A 21,544-nucleotide genomic window follows, 5' to 3' on the forward strand; every position below is an offset into this window, starting at 1 on the left:
TTCATTTCATCATATCACCCAACCAAATCTGAGAGTCAATACTTGGTGTTATGATGCATTTTGGTTGCTACTGACAAAGTATTAAGGCTTGTTATCCATCCGCAATCATAAAATTGAAGTATGGCAACAGTAGATCAATGGTTGACAGCTGAACAGAACAATTTGATATATTTTTGCCAAATACCTGTTTGATCTAAGAATATCTCTGCTCTGAAGCTAGGTTAGCTCTGACACCAACATTTTGGCTGTCATTTGCTGCATTTCCTGAGTAGTCATTTCTCAGATAAACAAGCTGGTGGTCTGAGTGGACCAGGTTTTGGATGCTTGCCAGATATCCAGCTTTGAGAAAAAGCTGCTTTTCATTACCTCCATCTCTTGGGGTTAGGACTAATCAATCAGGCACTTCAGCCTTGATATTTGAGACAGCCGTTCCTCCAGAAAAGTCCCATACTAGTCACAAAATAGTTTGGCTCCTGACCAAGACTGATGATGTCTGAATCTCCCTGTGGATTATTGAAAGTGAGCCCAGCGTACATGCTGGCATGCCTCCTTTACCACTGCTACTCAATTGCATTAGATTCTGTGAGAGAATGGTGATTGAAATGAGAGTTGGAAGTGTTGATTCACAATAATACAGCCATAATTAGGCAGCAAGTCATAAATATAGACATATGATTCTAATCTGGACTGGACACTTTTTCACCTGATTGAAGATGTTTCTGTCATTGTCTTGCAGTGTGTTATATCAGTGTTGTGTGTGTTACAGACTGTCATTATGTCAACACAGCTGGTGCCAGTGCTCACTAAAAACAATATTGTGCTGCACTCTTACATTACCTTTGACCATGGATGTATTAAGAGCAAGCAGGTAGCTCCGGGTCTGAAAAGTGAAGCCAATGCGGAAGTGACTTAAACCTGAATTCCCTCTAATGGCCAGCAGGGGGGTGACTCCACTGGCTCCAAAAAGAAGTCAGACTGTATGGAAGTCTATGAGAAAATTACCCTACTTCTCACTTGATTTATTACCTCAGTAAACACTTTCCTAATGAGTTTGTGGTCTCAATCGCTAGTTTCATGTCTTCTTCAATACAGTAAATTATGACCCCATTTAGAATAATATAGACGATAAAGCAGGGTATACTTTAGCGTGGCTATGTTGTGATTGACAAGTCGCTACCACGGCGTCAGCGTTGCTTAGACAACGTAACCATGGCATAATGCCAGATACACAGAATATAGGTGTAGTTGTAGCCGTTGCTATTTCAGTGTGTTTTCAGTTCATGAAAGTCAATTGTAACATTTCAGTGGCCTAAAAAAGTCTTGGTCAGCGTTTGGTTGTACTAAAAGACCCTCTAAGTAGTCAGATGTTCAGTTTTTCCAGTAAGTACATTTTGCTTTAATGGTTTTAAGTCTGTTACACTAGTAAAAATTAGAATTAGCATTAGCATTATCACAGTTAACCGTAGTCTGGAAATGCACTGTGCTAACCAAGCTAGCAGCAAGCGTTAGGGTCAGCTCCACCCTCTCGTCCAAATATGGTCACATCTTGCTCCAAAAATCCAAGATGGTGACGGTCAAGTGCAAACTCAAGGATTCAAAAGAGGAGTCCACAAACCAATGGATGACTTCACAATGCTACATCTGTTATTTTTTTTACAGTATATGATTAAGAGAGCTGGATACAGGGCTGCCACTCAGCCTTGATGCCAATTTGCCCCAGTGGTCACTCACAGTAGTGCAGGGAAAAAATCTGGAACAAAAGCTATATAACTATAATTATTCTTTGTATTATGAATTTTTCATTCATAATTCTTTACATCAAGGCTTCATACCATAAGTAATAAAGTGCCACAGCGCTCTTTTGTTGTTCCAGTACTATTTACAGTATATGAAAATATATTTATTCTGCCTTATTAGTACTTAAATGTCCATTTTTATGCCAATAACCTCGTACATTACATAATATTGGCCCTGAGAGTTATACTGTGGCCCTACAGTGATGTTTCCATTCAGTGCACAGCTCTATATTGAATGGTGGAAGTAATCCATGGAGTCCATAAATTACAATTTTATCGATTTTCATTAATCAGTTATTAAATGGGGTTGGTTTCCATCCTCTGACCACCTGTAAAATCAGAGAAATACATGTACCTGTCATAAATACCTTTACTGTCTCAGGTGTTCACATGCCTAAAAATAGTAACAATATCCCAGTGCCACTTCAGAAATATCTGGATCTTGAGAGTTCAGGTTGAGGTTCATCCCACACAATGAGCCACGTAATAGCCAGTGAGGCTAAAGGTTATTTTATGCTCTGTCAGAACTATTATGATGTGTTGTTTCCAAACAACCACACATGAAGACAGAGTTATAAGTCGACTATCGATAACGCATGCTAGCAGGACCAAGTATGGCCTTTTCTACCTATGAGCATGGCAGCTGTTGGAAGGACATCAACTGCACATCCTCAAAATCAAAAATCAAGCCCTCTTACTTAAAGTAATGTGCCACAGGCATCTATTATTGGTCTGCTAATATTGCCCCCACCTATACTATATATAAGTAGCATCATTGTTCTTACATCAGTGCTTTAGTATCCATTTTTATATAAAAGACAATCATGGTATGTCAGGTAGCGCCAAGTTATACAGGGTTCCTGAATGTGACACTATATGAGTCCATTTTATTTGTATCACCAATTCAAAATGCCTATATAATCTGTACATAACACAGTCTCTCCCTACTCCCTCAGTTCGCATTGTTCTTGTGGTCATATTATCATGACATACCCTGAATCCAGAGCAGTGAGATGTTGATTGAATTCAGTGTTTGCTTTGAGTCCTTTAATCACAACTGTAAGAAACATTCAGGCTCTTTTGGATCTGCACGTCAACTGTTTCATCTATCCTTCCCTTCCCTGCCTTCATACACTCATTCCCCCTGCTGCAGTACATCCTTAAATGAAGGATGAAGATGTTATAATTATAGAGCTGCACAGTGACCTCACTGCCTCTTGTGTGGAGAGCTCTGCTGTGGCCAGGATGAGAAGCTGGGCACACATCTCTGGTTTCCATTGCGTAAACTCGAGAGTCTGGCTGCTGCCAGAGGACTTCTGAGTGTGTGTGTGTGTGTGTGCGTGCGTGCGAGTGTGTGTGTGTGTGTGTTTATCATTGTCTCTGCACCCCATATGTTTCTTTTTATTCCCTTATAGAGTAATCTGCATAGCTAATAGGGATCCCAGCAGAGAGTCGTGAGTACTGTAGAAAATCTCAAAACATTCCTGCGTCAGCTCTGCAGTGCTGAGGATCTATCAATGATCAGCACTGTCATTATGACTGACAGAAGACTACATTACAGTATTTTTTGCTTCATCATAGCATGTGATTCTGGAAAGTCAACATGGGAACTCTATCTAGTTTGGCTAACTGCAGGGTGTTTTCAAGTCTCAAATCTTCACAAGCAAGCTTCAGCTTTGCTCAGGGTTATGAATGACCTGCAGATGGCAGCTGATGCAGGGTCCCCTTCTCTCCTGACTCCCCTTGACCTGAGCACTGCAGTTGATACTGTGGATCACCCTATCCTCTTAGAGTGCCTCCACACCACCATTGGGCTGTCAGACTCTGCACTTAAGTGGGCTCAGTCCTACCTTTCCAGAAGGACTGAGTATGGTTTACTATGAGAGGATGCAGGTCTAGATCATTCCCTGTCACCTCTGGTGTTCCACAAGCATCAGTACTCGGCCCATCCTGTTTTACTGTTTTACTGCTATTACAGTATGATTATGTAGAGTTAGTCATTTGTTCTGTTGTCTATGGAAGAATCTAACTGTTAATTTGTTGAGGCAGTAAAATTATTTATATTTGTGCCCTGTTTCTTCATTACACTTCATTACAAAATGTTAAAATAAACTATTACAGCAACAGAGGGTTCCCACACCAGGTCTTGAATCTCAGTCATGCCTCAGCTCCATTAGAAGCGCAGATCTACAGCTATTTATATATCATAACACAGAGGACCAGGAGTGGGAGTTGAATATGCGTTCTGTCTTTGTAAATGGACGGGGAAAGGTGGTGGTTGACGACGATGGTGGCCTGCCATTACTGGAAGTTTTCTCTTTATCAAGAACTTCCAGTGCCTCTTCCAGCAATGAGGGTAACTCTAGTTTGCCATTGTGAGCAGCCAATGTGAATGGCAGAACACGGTGCAATTCTTCTTCTAGTTTGGACTCATACTGCTCTGCTAAACTCACTGTGCTCTTTAGTAGTCAGTATCCCCTGCTGTCCATAAGGTGCCTCTGCACCCCAGCTAGTTCAAACCCTCCCTCAGCATTTGGGCAAAAGCCAAATGTCAAATGCGAAATAGCAAATGCCTAATGGAAAATGGAAAAGATGAAATTTAGAATGGCAAATGCAAAATGGAAAATGGAAATGATCAAATTTAAAATGCTAAATGTCAAATGCCAAATGGTAAAGTTTTCTATTTAAACTTTTCATTTTGGTAATTCCATTTAGGCTTTTCCATTTCCCAATTTGAGTTTCATATTTGATTTTTCCCCTTTTTCAATTTAAGCTTTCAGTTTTAGCATTTCCATTTCAGCTTTTTGGAAATGTCACTTTCTTCATTGTCACATTTTCAATATCATTTAAAATTTTAAATTTGCTTTTTCAATTTCCTCTTTCTTTTTAAGTTTAATTATGGCCTGATCATTCCTAGTAGTGTAGTAAAATAATCTCTTTTAATTTTCTATTAGGACTTCAATTGTAATTATGACCAAAAATATCCTCCATATAGAGATAACACCTTACTTTAACCCCCCCATATTTAGCCTTCATAAGTAGTATATAGATATTGAATAAATGGTTCATAACACACTATAATGTAGTTGCCACAGATATAAATGTTATTAATGTATTAGTCAACAACTACAACTTCTCCTGTGGACATCCATAAGTGTTTGCTGCTGTAAACAGAAAATGAATGACAATGTACTAAAACACAGTTGTAATAACATAAAATATGTCTTCATAGGAGAAGTTATAATTGTTGACAAATACTGTACATTAATAAACACTTAAATATATCCTTATATCTGCTTATAACTACACTATAGTGTATTTATAAATGTTGTGAATATAAATGCTAAATACTGTATTTTAATTTATAGCAGTTTTAAATTTGTATTTAACTGGACTGATCGTCTGTGTTTCTTGACCCGTTGAACTTTGATGTAGCAACTTCACAGTGTTGCCAGAGCTCAGCTATTTACTTGGTGAGGTCACTGATGTTATCACAACAAATAGAAGCAATGGCCAATGGCCCTCCATACAGGTGTCCTGACCAGCCACTATGAGTTGATAGTGCAGGGAAAAGGTTCATTTTCTGGGCAGACTGAATGGCTCTATGAGGTGATGAGGTCCCATTTTACTCATTGCTCCATTTAACTGCAATTTTGTTAAATATGTTGCTTTCTCTCTGTCTCACCTGCGATTATCATCAATTTAAATGGAAAAAATACCCTATTGCCAGTGTTTTGAGGATAACAAGAACCCTGTATCTGTCTGACTCCAAGGCTGTTTGAAGCAGAATTGTTTGAATCAACAGTTGGTCAGCAGCCAGCAACTTTTCGGGCCTCCAGAAAGAGGAAACAGAGCTGGAGTAATTTTCCAATTGGAGTATGAGTGGCTCACTGCCCACTCTCCAGTGGCCTGTGTACAATTTTGCCTTTGTCCTCGTTTACCTTTGTTTTTCCTTTCTTTCATTGTCTCTCTCTCTTGTTCTCTTTCCATTACCAAAGGCCTTTTATCCAGCTTAATTTCATCTGCTGTCAGCCACACTCACATCTTTCTCTCTTCTGACTGCAGAACTCAAGCTTGTGGTGTAATCAATTTTTGGAGGGAGCACTAATCTGGGGCCAACATCCTCATTGGTGTTGTTGACTTAACTAAGATTTAATGTTCACTTATGTGTATGTGTAGAATACTCATTGTTGCTCACATTCTTTAAGACCTCCCTCAGAGTTTGTTTTGCAATTGTTTATATTTACAGTCCAGCTACACATTCCTTGTTCTTAAGGCTCTGTGCTTTAGTACATTAAGTTTGAAATAAAATAATGGATACTTTATTAAAGTGCCAAGTCTCAGCTTTAATTTGAGTAGGTTTACATCAATATAGAAAGAACTGTGCGGGAGATATTCATAGATACTATATGCACTAACCCTACATTGTTACTATATGAAGTCAGTCCATTCTAAGCAGTTTTACTGTCTTTATCTAAAATTATACATAGTTTTCCCTTATTAGTTTATCAGAATGCAGATACAGTAAATTCAACAACAAACAAATAATAAGAAAAAAAACAGCAGTTTCTTGGCTTCTGCAGCACTCAAAGAAACATCCTTTATCTTCAGCTTTTCCAAACCAGACAAAGGTGGTCACAAGGGAAAGACATTTTTCATCGATTTCACCATGAATGTCCACATGTCCTGCTCACCCAAAGATAAATGTGTGTTTGGGGTAGATGGGCCTTGGAGTCAGTTCTTGTTTATGTCTGTGCTCTTATGGAGAAAACAGAGAAAATAGAGGGATGAGAAATAGAATACAGAATGAAAAACATCTGAAGAGGGAATATCACTATGTGCTCTTTGATTCAGATTTTAGTGAGCTCACCGAATGTTGATACATCTGCATGTGAAGTTCAGGAGAAACTAGTGATGTCAGTGGCAGAGTTCCAACACTAATATTAATATGAATTTCTAAATCTAAATCTAAATATTTGGCACAACTGATACTGTAATAAACAGGACTCGGCAAACCCGAGCAGAGATACTGCCTGTAGGCAACACTGTCTGTCACAAAAGGATACCTTTGTGTCCATAAATGGACCTGGACACTTGTGGAAGATTTAATAAACAGTTCAATGGGCCACTTCTCACAGACTGCACCCAAAGAAGATACTCTTCCATGGAGGAGGGTATTTAACTTTTTCAATCTATGCCATTACTGTTTGACTCTGATCAAGACACAGCGTGCATCGAAACGTTAGTCGTTTGCACCTTAATAAATTGCTAAAGTGAATCATGTGCTCCACTTTCTTCTTTGGGTGCAGTCTGTGAGAAGTGGCCCATTGAACTGTTTGTTACAATTTGTCCTTTTCTGTGACCACCAACCTTTGCCTGTAGAGTGGCATAAGCGCAAGAGATTCCATCAAGTTGTGGAAGTTTGATTAAAGAGCAAACCCATTCCATGAAAAAACTCAAACCAACAACGTGTTAGTCTGTCTCTCAATAATTCCTTCCTTACTCTGTCTGTTGCTCTCAGCTCCAAGCCTATTGATTCCTATTGAAGATATAAATATTTAAAAAGGCACAGATATCACAAATACATAGTTTCATTTTTATAAAAAGACTGGTCACTGTAGATTACTCAAAGAGGAGGGAACAGTGCATTTGTTGGGGACTACTTTCAGTGGTGGATGAATCCACATTTGGTGCTCTAGTGAGTATTTCTGGCAGCAGGACGGTGTTTATAGGATTGAGTGAAAATAAACTACAATGTGTGTGTGTTCCTGGTAATGAAGAAACATAAGGCAACTGAGGCTACAGAAGAACGATGTAACAGCTTCATTGACTTTTTCAGAGCCAAGGTCAACAACATCCACTCTCTGATGTCCAGCGCTTTGTCTCTGCCTCCTCCTGTCATTGACCCTCTGTCTGGGAGCTTGCTGTCTCTACTTTATTTTAAAGGCATCAGGCAGAGCCACATTGTGGAAATCCTCAGGAAGATGAAACCCTGTACTTGTGCCCTGGACCCCATTACCACAGCTCTGCTCAAATCATACATCCCCATCTGCCTCCCCCTCAAGAAGCCCACCCTGGACCCAGAAGTTCTTGCCAGCTACAGACCTATCTACAACCTCCCTTTCTTGCCCAAGGTGGTGGGGAAGGTGGTTGTTTCTGAGCTTCAGGACCACCTTAAACACAACAACCTATTTGAAAAATTTCAGTCAGTTTTCGTTCAGCACATAGCAATGAAACAGCTCTATTCAGGCTTATGAATGACCTGCTGCTAACAAACCTCTGCTAATTCGGTGAGGAACATGTTTCCTTTCCTGAAAATTCTTCATATTAAAAGTCTCATGTTATTTAGTCATTTAAAAGCTTTTAATTTGAAGCAGTAAAGCAGGAAATGTTGGGTTTGTATCAGCAGTAACTTAACATGACTCTGATACTGCTGCCCCCTTCAGCAGACTTCCAGGAAGCTGACCAATCAGAACAGAGTGGACTCATCAGGAGGGGGGCCTTAAAGAGACAGGAGCTAAAACGGACTGTTTACAGACAGAAACTGAGCTGAGGGGCTGCATAAAGTGCCTATATAAAATAAATAAGGAGTTTTTTTAACTGTGACTCATGCAAAACTACTCTAGTGGAGTCCAAAATAAAAACATAGAGCTGGAACATAATAGTTCCCCTTTAAACTCTTAAATGTCATAATCGGCCTTAGAAATCCAGTGTTCATTAAACTATATATGTAGCAAATTTAGGAAAATGAGCTCTGGCAAGAAACATTCAATCAATCAGAGAATTTGCCATGCTGCTAATGGCAGCATGACAAATTTATGGATTTTAGATTAACTTTGGATCAGTTCAGGAACTATATTACTATGAAGCAAATGTTTGGCTTAGATTTGCACCCAGGTTCATGGGTATTATAGCCTTAAGTACAAGTTCAAATACCAAATACCAAGAATTATCAATGCCCCTACAATATTGTGGCTTTATCCGGGAGGCTTCCATGTCCCCATGTTGAGGATTGTTGTAGATAACAGTTTTTGATCATGTAACTTTTTTTGTAATTTGGGTGAATCAGACAATAGTGAAAATCTTCTGAAACAAGGATTAAATCTATCTCTGTGATCTTTTGCAGAGGACTTTGGTCATGATAGTCTTGGTTAGCTCTAAGTAAAATGATTCCATCTTTGGCCCCTGCCAGAGGATTCATCAACCTCTTTGGTAGACCTGGATTCCATTCAGAGCATTGTGGGCTGCTTAATGCTGGTGCCACATGTTCAGTTGTTTGTTTGCTTCAGTAGAATTTCTCTTGTCCTTCTGCATGGAGACAGACTGGAGTCACAGGCTCCTTTTTGTAAAGCCCTGTTGTCACTGTTGAGACTGAAATGTGAACCTTGTAAAATTAGAAAGTGTACAAAAGCTAAGTTGGGGCAGTTGTTCACTGAACACCAACCACAGAATCACATCTCACTCCAAAATGAAGTCATTATGATGGTGACAGAGAAATGGAAATTCATTTAGTAAAAATATCAAATGTTTGTCAAATTCCCTATCATGTTTAATATTTTGCTGTTAAGTACAAGGTCACATATCATGAAAACACTATATTCACTCATATTTTTGTTGGGTCTCTGTAAGTTAAAGAGTACGGTCTAGACCTGCTCTATGTGAAAAGTGCCCTGAGATGACTTTTGTTGTGATTTGGCACTATATAAATAAAATTGAATTGAATTGAATTGAATTTTTTACTGGTTTAATTAGGACATACACGTTTAGTTGCTACCACCATGGGGGAAAACTTCAGCATAAGTTGAACCTCTCTTTTGATTTTTAGTCATACCCATGAGATGTACATGTTCATCATCTGGCTTCTTGATATATGATTTCAGTATCATATCAAAATGTTGGTATTCTGAGAAAACCAATACTGTATCCATTGTGCACTTGAAAAAACTTGATATCTCTTCTATTATTCATGATTTCACTGTTCTCAGCATGTTAACTCCTGAGATACAGAAAGCAACCACAAAAAGACGAGAAGATGGGTCAATAGGCACGAGCAGTCAAAGTTCAAAGTTTATCCAGATAATCTAAACCACTTTATTTGGACGTAAAACTGAAAGTGAGCATACCTTAAATGTTGCTAATAATCCCTCATTGTACAGGAAACCTCTGTGTACACATCTGTGTTATACATTTATACATTTATAGTTAATAGTTATACAATGAGAGATTTGGTGGAAATGGCTCTTCTAGGGAGCTCTTTAAGAATCCAAGCACTCATTGTATCAACAAACACATACATAAACATTAAATCTTAGTCATATCAACAATACCAAAAATAGCACATAAGGAGGAGGTTGGGGTCTAGGAGAGAGCTGCAGTAGCAAACTGCTTTGCTATGAGCATATCGGCAGAATGATAGTGGGAGGTAATTAGATTTGATAAGATTCAACTTTATTGTGATTGCGTGCAGTGAGTGCCAAATTTGATTTGATGGCCACTTTCCTATTGTTTTTTCAAAACAAGCATAGAATATATTGAGTTTGTTCATTGCTGACTGGAGGAGCAGTATTTTTTGATTTATTGTCAATGATTTCCTGGATGCCTTGCCACGTGCTTCAGGGGTCAGAGTTGTCATGAAAGTGATCCTCAATCTGTTCTTTGTATTTGTGTTTGTCCATCCTGATACCCCTCTTCAGATTAGCCCAGTTAGAGCTGTCACGTACTTTCAGTAGTGGAACATCCTTGTTCATCCAAGGTTTCTCATTAGGGAAAGTTCTGATCTGTTTGCAGATGGTAACACTGTCAGTGCATGTGTTGATGTAATCCAGGACTGAAGAGGCATATCAATTAATGTCTGGAGGTGGTTTTGGCAGCAAATGCACTCCAGTCTGTCATAGTTGTGCTGTACAACTGAATGAATAGGATTTGCTGATACCAGTCAGTTGGTAACCAAACAGCTGATGAACGAGCCACTGATGATGAAGCATGAATGAAGCAGCTGATGGCAGTCAGCTAATGCAAGTGCACATCAGTGCTCTGCCTGAACTGACACAATGTTCCATAAATGGCAGGTTTCTATAAAACCCATCCTACCTGTTTTTCATTCCAAAAGCCTCTTCAAACCTTTAACTCATTGTGTTTCACCTCCTCAAGGTTATTTCCTGGAATTCCAGGAGCCAGTCAACAACATCACCTACTTCCAGGGCGAGACAGCCACGCTGCACTGCAAAGTGATTGGAAACCCTCGACCAATCATCCGCTGGCTGAAGAACGATGCCCCTGTCGTCCAGGAGCAGGGACGTATAATGATCCGCAAAACAGAATCAGGATCTAAGCTCCGCATCCAGGACCTGGACACTACAGACACTGGCTATTATCAGTGTGTCGCCTCCAACTCGCTCAAGGTCATCTCTGCCACAGGCGTACTTTACGTTAAGCTAGGTAAGGGTCATATTTATATTTATGTAATGACTTAGTTACTTAGGGTCTAAACTAAGAGTTGAATGATAAGTGTGTCATTTAGAGACTTTACAAAATCAATGAATGAAACTCCTTTCATGATTGGCAGTTTTTTTCATCATCATCTGGTATGTACAGTCTTAATTAGATCAGTACCGAGCATTTTTATTTGACCAATGTCATCAATGATCCTTAAATGTTTCTTTGCACTGTAAAGAAGTAACACCTTAATATGAATAGTATGCTTGTTAACACTGTTTTAAATGTTTTATTTATGTATTTATTCTAAATTCACAGGACAGGTGCCCACGCATGGCCCAGATGAAGCGTAAGTGAACACCTTTACATTAACATTTTTAAGTGTCTGAAAATAAATTCTTACAGCAACAGAAAGAAAAGCCCTCTAAAGTAAGGATATTTTCATCACTGAAGGACTTTAATTAGTATACCAACAAGTTTTGAAATTAACATTTTTTAAGTATCAACCCTTCACATCCTATAAGCCTAGAGTCTGGCTGTAAAAAGTTTGTAATGTCAGTGATGGAGCACAGTGGTTATGGTCGGCTTGAAGGCAGTTTCAATGCTTTTCAATGTGATTGAATGTACATGACATTGAAAATCCTCCATAGAAACTGCTCAAACCACTACTGCTGTGTAAGCCACTTATCTGCTGTCCAACAGTATGTTTAATCGTATTTTCACCAAAATATGGCTGAACACAGTGTCCCATTAGAATCGAGGTGCAATAAAATTATCAAAAATTGTCAGTGCAACACAGAAACTGTGTATTCAGCCACATTTTGACAATAATATAAGTCTTCAGAACATACATACTGAAAAACAATATTACAACGAGTCATTACATGGACAGTTTTTTTCTGCTGTGAAAAACACATCATTGGAAAGCTTATAAAGACTGTTCAACCATGTTCACATGAATCAAAGTAACATAAAGATTAAGATATTTCATGCTGCAACCTTATATATGTCAGCTACATCAAACGTGCTTTTCAAATTATGCAAAAACAACCACTTAAGTTTTTATAGTCTAGCAAAGACAGTTATTAATATATGCCTGTGGCATTCTGAATCTATCTATATCTAGATAAAGTTTTACTGTAAACAATGAAGGAGAGGAGAGAAGATAGGAGTAAGCGTACACAGATATCTGCTCTGTTGTATACCCCTTGTGGAATACAATCAGCTACATACAATACAATTGATTTCTTCACTGTACGGCTTTGCATACAATTTAGCAACTGCTTCACTGTACAGGTTTATGGAGTTACTGCTTCCAATCTAGTACATGGACTGAGATCTGTTGTGGGTTTTACTCAACTAAGTTTTCCAAATAGCTCATTGAAGCTGCTTAATGCACTTTGATCATTGGACAGTTTGCTTATTTTTTTGACCTGTTGTTTGACCATATGCCATTTTTTTGTATTCTAATTTTGTAAAATGTCTGTGTATTATCTTAGCAATTATACTGCACACCAGCAATACATTTTCACCTATCAGAATGATGAGTTGGTTGTTGAATTATCTGTCAGTGCTTTTAATAATAATAATAATAGTTACAATAATAGTACATTTCATTTTCATTCATACTGAAACTCAAAGTGCTATAGTATTAATAACATAGAACACACAACATAAAGAAAACAAGAGTTAAGATGAAAAAGCCACCCTGAATGGAAAGGTTTTTAAGCCATTTTTAAAAGAGACTAGGGTCTGTGCTGCCCTCAGATGGTTAGGAAGGCTGTTTCACAAGCTTGGTGCAACAGAGCAGAAGGCTTGATTCCCCATGGTGCGGAGCTTGGTACTGAGGGCCTTGAGGAGCAAGTTGTTGGCAGATCTGAGGATGCGAGTGGAGGTTTGTGGTATGATCAGTTCCTGTAGGTAGGGCGTAGCATGTCAACCCTGAAGGAGACAGGGAGCCAGTGCAATGAAAACAGAATTGGTGTTATATGTTTGTGTTTTCGCACTCTCATCAGGATTCTAGTACTACTGTTCTGAATGTACTGGAGCTTCTGGATGCTCCTGCCAGTGATCCCTGTGAAGAGGGCATTACAGTAGTCCAGTCTTGAGGAGATAAAGGAATGGACAAGTTACTCTGCATCTGACAGGATTAGAGAGGGGTGCAGTTTAGAGATGCTTTTGAGATGGTAGAAAGAGGTTTTACACAGATGTTTTATATGGTCATCAAAAGTCAGTTGTGGGTCAAGCCTACCACCCAGATTAGTGACTGAGGAGGAAAGGAGATGTCCTGGCTGTCAAAGGTAAGATGAGGTATGGGGGATCACTCAATCTGATCTGATTGGTATCATCAACATAGCAATGGAAAGACATCCTGTGTCTGCTGATGACACATCCAAGGGGGAGTATGTAGGATGGGGCCGAGAACCGATCCTTGCAGAACACCACAGGTGACAGGGAGTGATCTAGACCTGCATCCTTCCAGAAAAACATACTCTGTAGCTGCTGTACACCACTTCAGAGTCTGACAGTCCAATGGTGGTGTAGAGGCGCTCTAAGAGGATAGTGTGATCCACAGTGTCATTTGCAGGGCTCAGGTCAAAGACAATCAGGAGAGAAGGGAACCCTGCATCAGCAGCCATCAGCAGGTCATTCACAACCCTGAGCAGAGCTGTTTCAGTGCTGTTTGCTGAATGAAAACCTGACTGAAATTTTTCAAATAGGTTGTTGTGTTTAAGGTGATCCTGAAGCTCAGAAACAACCACCTTCCCCAACATCTTGGACAGGAAAGGGAGGTTGTAGATAGGTCTGTAGCTGGCAAGAACTCCTGGGTCCAAGGTGGGCTTCTTTAGGAGGGTGTGGATGATTCCCTTGAGGGAAGATGGAACTGTACCAGTTTGAAGGAAGAGGTTGACAGTTTGGGTGATCAAAGGGCTTGGAATGGGGATTTATTATTTCAGCAGAGCTGTGGTAATGGGGTCCAGGGCACAAGTGCAGGGTTTCATCTTCCTGAGGATTTCCGTGATGTGGCTCTGCCTGATGCCTTTAAAATGGAGTAGAGACAGCAAGCTCCCAGACAGAGAGTCAATTACAGGAGGAGGGAGGGAGGAAGAGCTGGACATCAGAGAGTGGATGTTGTTGACCTTGGCTCCGAAAAAGTTAATGTGTAGCCTTTTGACAGTCTGTAAATTACATAAAATATGTTGTGTATGCAGCATCTTGCTAGATTAAGGTTTAATATTAGGTTTAGGTTTTAGAATCATATTAAGAAGGAAGTTTTTGTTTTAGAGCTCAGATAAGATTTAGAAATGACACCTCTCCCCCATTAGACTGGTTAAGCATTTGTAGTGGTGAGGATGGATTAGAAAGTTGGAGTTAAGAAAATGGCTGTAGTTTAAGAATATCCTCAGAAGTGTAGGAGTGCGAATGCATGTGTTTGTGGTGTTAGAAGTGCCTGCCCAAGGCAAAAATGGGCATGCAAAGACATGTCAGCTAACTCTCATACCTTCACTACTTTGACTGACTATTAGAAATGGTGAAGACCTTGCGTTATGCTGCGCTGACTGATGCAACCAACACATGAGGGTAGCGGGACATGCAGCTTTTCTTTTCTCTCTTGCTCTCTCTCTCTTGTGGGTTTGACTCACCAGCACGGGGCTCAGAATAGATTCCTCAACCAACAGTCAGACACTAGCCGGTGGTTAGGACAGGCCTGCTCTGAACTGGAAAGAATGCTGATTCATGTACTCAGTCAGAGCAACTGTTCCTGAATGCCTATCTCATCAGCCAACAATATGACTTCTCTAATGTCTTTTATCTCATGTTGAGGGAGGGGGTGGTATACTTATATACTATTTCCAGGTTTCCCAGTGTAGTGAATAAGTTGAGAAGTTGTGTCACATTAACTTCATGAGGCAGGGCTTCTTTGTCACAATAGCAGGTGAGGAGACGGGAAAAACTAGGTGAAGCTAATGAAGTGATTGCATGGCAAGAGGGAGTGGCAGGATCTGAAATGACAGGAGAGTTAGTGACATGGTATGAGAACAAAAACCAAATGAAAATAACTAAGAATTAGTGAGATTTCTGACAACAGCAGTCATATTCAGCAGTCATAGTTCTGATATATCACAGTAGCAGTATGAGGTAGGCAGAGAGCATCACATTAACATGATGTAACACTTTCATGCTGTGAGGAAAAGCTCCATTCTGTGTATCCTCTCCAAGTTACACAGGTGACCTATTCTGTCACAGTAGCAGTATGAGATACGTCTGCTGTGTCACAATAATATTATGAGATATGTCTACTGCATCACACTAGTAATATAAGGTAATAAAAACAGTATGTATGAGGTAGATGTACTGTGTGACAACAAGAATGTGAGTAAGGCCTACTTTATCATGATGTCAACAGCACATATTTTGTCTCCCAAACACCCGATCACAACTATAGTTGTGTTATTTTGACTTAAAGGGACACTCCATCCAAACAATAAGTGAATAAATAAATAATTTCTCATGTGGTGAACATATTTAACATATTGCCACCTTCAGGCCAAAATGTTTCATAATCAAATAGACAGATGACCATGACAAAGCTGAGCACAATCTTGCTCCTTTGATTTTTAATGAGCAAAACCTTTCCTCTAGCGCCAAACTCACAACAAGTTGGTGTAGTCCAGCACTGTAGTATTACTAGTAGTGTAGTGAACACTTCAGCATCTGTAGTCAGTGAACAGTGCTTCTGCCATTAGCATTATTTTGTTTCAAACGACAATTGAGGAGTTTGCTGCTATTTAAACCAATAAAATGATACGTTCACCCTCCTCCCCTCTGATAAAAAATTGTATAGTCCTTAAGCTTTGTACACAGTCTCTCAGTTTTGCCCTCTGTTCCACCTCATTCGCACTGCCCACACACAGACACACAACGAGCAGAACATGTCTAACATAATAGTGTCAAACCAACAAATATCACAGTCTCTTTGCTTAAGGCTGGGACACTTGCAGACCACAGCACTAGATAACAGATGGCTGCAGTTTCCAACTGTTTTGGTAATGTGGACAGACATAAACACAAATGATGTTTGTGCTGTAAAAACTTTCATTCCAAAATGAGATATTCAGCATCATTAAAAACTGGCATAGTGACTATTGTTTATGTTTAAAGTAAAAATTTGACATTTTGTGAAATACATTTATTGGCTTTCCTGTTGGGAGTTACATGAGAAGATTGATACCACTTTCATATCTGGATGGTAAATATGAATCTAGAATCTGGAATCTGTTAGCTTAGCTTAGCATAAAGACTGAAAACAGCTAGTCTAGCTTTGTGCAAAGGTACCCCCAGGGGACCAATAATTTCCCAAAATGTCAAACTATTCCTTTAAGTGAATGAATTCATGGGTTGTTATGCAGGATAGTAGATTAAGTTCAGGTACAGAATCCTAAAAGGTACATTTTGGAAAGCAACCCATATGGACACACAGTTTAAACATAATCTACAAACACACCAGCTTCGTGCACATGCAGAGAGAGAGAGGAGAAAGAGACCTGAGCAGGAGCAGCAGACTCCAGTCAGTGCTGTAGATGGGGCCCCTTTTCACAAACAAAGAGCTAATTCTGGTTTGGATCATAGGGGGTTCTTGCTTGAAAGAAGTGGCTATCACCCTCTGTTAAACATCCTTGTTATTTAGCAGCTATATTAATTCTTCACAGTCTGAAGAGACACTGAGTTGTGTGTATGTGGGTGTACACAACTGATTATGGGAGTGAAAAGGGAAAGATTTTAGGGGGTAGGTTTGTAGGCCTACATTAGTAAGACTAAGTGCTAATATAATACCCTTCCAATATTGTGATGTCACTGATTAACTACTTTTAATGCAAAAAGAAAAGTTTCTGTTAACATGATTACCATGACATTATTTTTTGTTTTTGGAAGGAGGATAGAATTTTCAGTTTCCAAAAAAACCAAAAACTGAACAAACATTATAATAATCATCGTCATAATAATAATAATATAAACGTGAGACTGAAGTACAGTTTTAATACAGTTGTTTAGGAAGGCTGTGTTTTTCCAGTTAAACCTACAATGTGGAACTTTTACACATAAATGAACGTTGGTTACATTCAAGCTCTTGCCAAAGAAGTTCACTCAATACTGATTAAACCTATCCCCGCTAGATAAATCTCTCTGTATTTCGCAGTATAACAGAGTTTTTAATCTGGTGTCAGGTTTGACATTCCCATGCTGGCCAGATGAATGCATGAATGCAGACTCCTGCCAGCCAAGCTGGCTAACTTCCGGCTAGTTCTCTGCTAACTTGAAAGGGGAAAAAATAATTTAAACGTGCAGCTCTTCTAGACTTTTCAAATGTTATCAGACCAAATGGATCAAATTCTGATAGTGAAACAAGTCATTTCGCAGGGGTTGTGTGACGCTCAAAACAATGTATCCACTGTTTTACAGCTACAACAGTAGCAACGGAGTAGGCTATGCCAGAGCCTATGACATAAGCACATGTCAACAGTGTTTTTGTAATTACTCTCACTGCCAGAAGGGGGAGACAAAAGTCCCCCACTCCAGCTTTAAACTTCAGTGGAGCAGTGAAAAGGTCAACCAGCACTGAGGAGGACCACACTGCTGAGCACTCAGCACTGGTGGGCTGCCAAAGAAACTACACACTGAGGTCACTATGACATTATTAAACTCTAACTGTGACATCGAATTTCACCAGTTTCCCAAGCATGTCTTCACATAATGGTGATTTTCTCCAGAACTATAAGCCTTAGAGCTGAGATTATTTCATTGTTGAAATCAGAAGGACTTGGTTAACAGGGGGATGAATTTTGATGTATTTTGTATATGACATAAAATGACACTGCAAGAGGTGAAGAAAGTGCTGTGAACAAACAGAATTCATCAGAAAGGATTTAATATGGGCTATCAATGGAGATTTGGAACATTATCCTTGCTCTATAATAGTCTCTTGCACAAAAACTATAAAATGTTTTGATTTTTGAGTGTCAGAGAGAAGAATTACAACATCATTTGGTGTAAAAATTGTTAATTTAGCGCAAAAACTTAAAAATGTATCTTCGTTATAGCTGAAATTTTCTCTGCTTTCTACAGACTGACTCAGTCTTTGATCTCCCATTCTGACACCACCAGCTGCAAAGTTGCCAAAAGTCTGAGTCTGGGCTGAAAGATCATCACACTAAAACATATTTTGTTAAAAAAATGTACAAGATATCAAAAAGCTGTTTCACACCATATATAGTTCTAAGTTTTGTATCTAACTTTTGGCAGAAGAATAGAAATAAGAGGAAGAAAAAAAGCGAAGAGCAATAAGTATGCAGGATTACGAGAGTTGTGCTTTGCACCTTCAGTGCCAGCACACCTAATAATGAGGGTCTGAAACCTACATTTAGGCCTCCTCCAAGATAGGGTCTAAACACGTGCTAATGCTGGACCCACCTGAGCTGATTTTGTTTGTGAGTGGTACAAATTCCCAAAGAATTTGCAATTAATCAAATTATCAAAACCAGTTAATACACTTTTGGACTCTGGGCCCCTAGTTTACAATCCAGCCTTTGGCTGTGCATATATGTTGGTTGGGCCACACTTGCTATTTGTCCAAGTATTGGATTCATTAAAATTCCATTTCAAAACATCCCAAGTTTGTCAGTCAGTCAGATGGAAATGATATCAAACAATTTTGTTGGGTGTGGACTACAATGATTACACTGAAGTGACAGAGATCAGTAGAGCAGTAACACACTTCCACTTCATCTCCAGATTTGTTTGGACAAGAAAATAAGGGATCAAAGCCTGATACAACATGGGTACCTTTATTTATTAGTAAGTGGTGGTATGCAATAAGATGTAACAGTAAGCTGATGGGTCAAAATCAAAGGCACCAAGAGGCTTTCTCCTTAACAACTTCTGAATTTAAGCACTGCTGGTAAGAATAGAATTGTGGGGAAAACTAAGAGTTGTCAGTATTTCTTCCCATACTTAGCAGCTGAATGAAATTACCTGCGCCGTGCGAATGTGATTGTAGGTAATCAGAAGTAAAAAGCCTTCCAGTGTCCTGTGTTCACAGAACAGGACAGAGCAGCCAGTACATTATCCACCATTATCCACCATTCAACAGTTCTGAGTGAGTCTCTGATTTTAGTGAGCATGGAGGCCTTTACTCTCTGTATATCCCTTGTTTTGGGTTTAGCCTGTTTGTTTTGTGGATTAAGACTTAAGTCATGCTTAGGTGACTAAGCCCAGCACAAACAGAACATATGAATGACCTTATAAAAGAGCCAGGTTTGAAAACAAGTTAAGATTAGTATGTTTAATCAACATAATTTCCTGTACAGCGCCAACACAGAGCTGGCTGACTGACTATGACTGACCTGGCAGCTCAACTTGCTGGCATGCAGTCACAGTTTCTTGTTATTTTGTTATTACTATTTGGCTTATTTGTTATTTCATCTATATCTATATATGTATATATATAGATATGTGATAAGGTGTGTGTGTGTATATATATATATATATATATATATACACACACACATACTCACACACACACACGTATATATATATGTATATATATGTATATATATAAAAATTCCCTCTCTCACCCCCCTCCCATGGGAGGTGGTGGTGTGTCTTCCTCATGCTCGGGTCCTCTACCAGAGGCCTGGGAGTTTGAGGGTTCTTAGCTGTTCCTAGGACTGCGCTCTTCTGGACAGAGACCTCAGATGTTGTACCTGGAATCTGCTGGAGCCACTCTCCCAGTTTGTGGGTCACAGCTCCCAGTGCTCCAATTACCACTGGCACCACTGTTGCCTTTACTCCCCACATCTTTTCTAGCTCCTCTTTCAGCCCTTGGTATTTTTCGAGCTTCTCGCGTTCCTTCTACCTGATGTTGGTTGTTTCGTCCTGGACGGTGGCTATGATGCTCACCAGTCCTCAGCCTCCCTCATTCCACTTAGTGTACAGTCTCTCAGGGTGCTGGACTTGGGATGAAATCCTCCATGCATTGTGAGGAGCCTCCTTGTCTCGATATCAGTGGCCTCTACCTCCTCCTTTGGCCAGCTTATTATACCAGTGGGGTATCTGATGACTGGCAGGGCGTACGTGTTGATGGCTATCTTGTTCTTCCCATTCTGCCATAAATTCTACTTTTACGCAGCTTATACATTTTCAGTTTTTGTTGACATTGTCAGAAAGGTGATATTCCACTTTAAGTTTACTATTGAGGTTGTAGTGGGTGGAGCATTATATAAAATGTTCCTAATAAGGTGGAAACCACTGATAGTGATCACTTCCGTCCAGGTCAAGTTGACCACTATAAGCGGATGATTATTATAACTGATTTTTTTTTTCTTTTTCTTAATTTGTATTATTTGTATTATTTCTTATTTGTATATTTATTACATGAATATAAAGTGATGAAACGGGCAGCTTTGCTATTTACTGCATTTTATTGACTGTTTCAAAATACAGAACAGCTGTTTAAATGCTTGTTTCGCTGCTGCATCTCATTGGCTCCACAGGCCACCTTAAAATTATTTTCTGTCTTTCGATAATTTTAGTTGTTTTCACATTTCAGTAACTAGATTTAACAGTTGACTAACTGTTTTAGGCCGGTGGTGACCCTGTATTCTGACATGTTGTCTTACTTTTCAGTAGACATGTCTAATGACAGTGACCATACAATGCAGGGTTTTTGTACTGGGACACTAGAGGGTCTCATGATGGGCCAGCTCTGCAAGGAGTGCTACAGGAAGTCATTTTCTACTAGCTGCAATCAGACTTTACAATTCATCCACTGTGTATCTGAGCAGGGCCAACATTGATTCATTTGTAGACTAACTGTTGGGGTCTACTTTGGACTATTGGTGGATTGTAATCCACAGATCCTGAGCAGGCAAACACTAATAAACTTTGTCTACTGGCAAGCACCATATTCAGGTTGGGAATATAGTGCCTGTATTCCTCTTATGTGTCTTACATTCCACACCTTTTCACATTTTGTAGAAACCTTATATTTTGCTGCCCAACAGTCCTAAAGGTCTAAGTATACATCAAAGGAAGTGCTTGTTGGATGGTGCAACAAGGTATGAAACCCTCTTACCAACGCTGGAATCAGAAGGGGCTGTGTCATCCCTTATGCCAAAATCAGACCGACATCCTCTTGTACACTTGACTGGCAAGATGTTCTGCTCTGTGTGGAAGGGTCCTCACCACTGTTCCTTGATGTAAGTGGTGGTTTGTTAGTGAACTAGTAAGTGGACATTGAGTTAAATTTTGTCAAA

The 21,544-nt window shown here is 39.5% G+C and overlaps 1 protein-coding gene across 1 annotated transcript in view; it reads left to right on the top strand.

Annotated features, from left to right (window-relative positions):
• Positions 1-21,544, top strand: part of ror2 (receptor tyrosine kinase-like orphan receptor 2) — a 64,834-nt gene that overhangs the window by 29,228 nt on the left and 14,062 nt on the right. The window contains exons 3-4 of the mRNA XM_067574449.1: positions 10,947-11,234; positions 11,550-11,580. Of these exons, the coding sequence (XP_067430550.1) occupies positions 10,947-11,234; positions 11,550-11,580 (319 nt within the window). The remainder of the gene's footprint in view (positions 1-10,946; positions 11,235-11,549; positions 11,581-21,544) is intronic.

The sequence above is a fragment of the Thunnus thynnus genome, chromosome 19, assembly GCF_963924715.1.
Source record: "Thunnus thynnus chromosome 19, fThuThy2.1, whole genome shotgun sequence".
NCBI classification, from domain to species: Eukaryota; Metazoa; Chordata; class Actinopteri; order Scombriformes; family Scombridae; genus Thunnus; species Thunnus thynnus.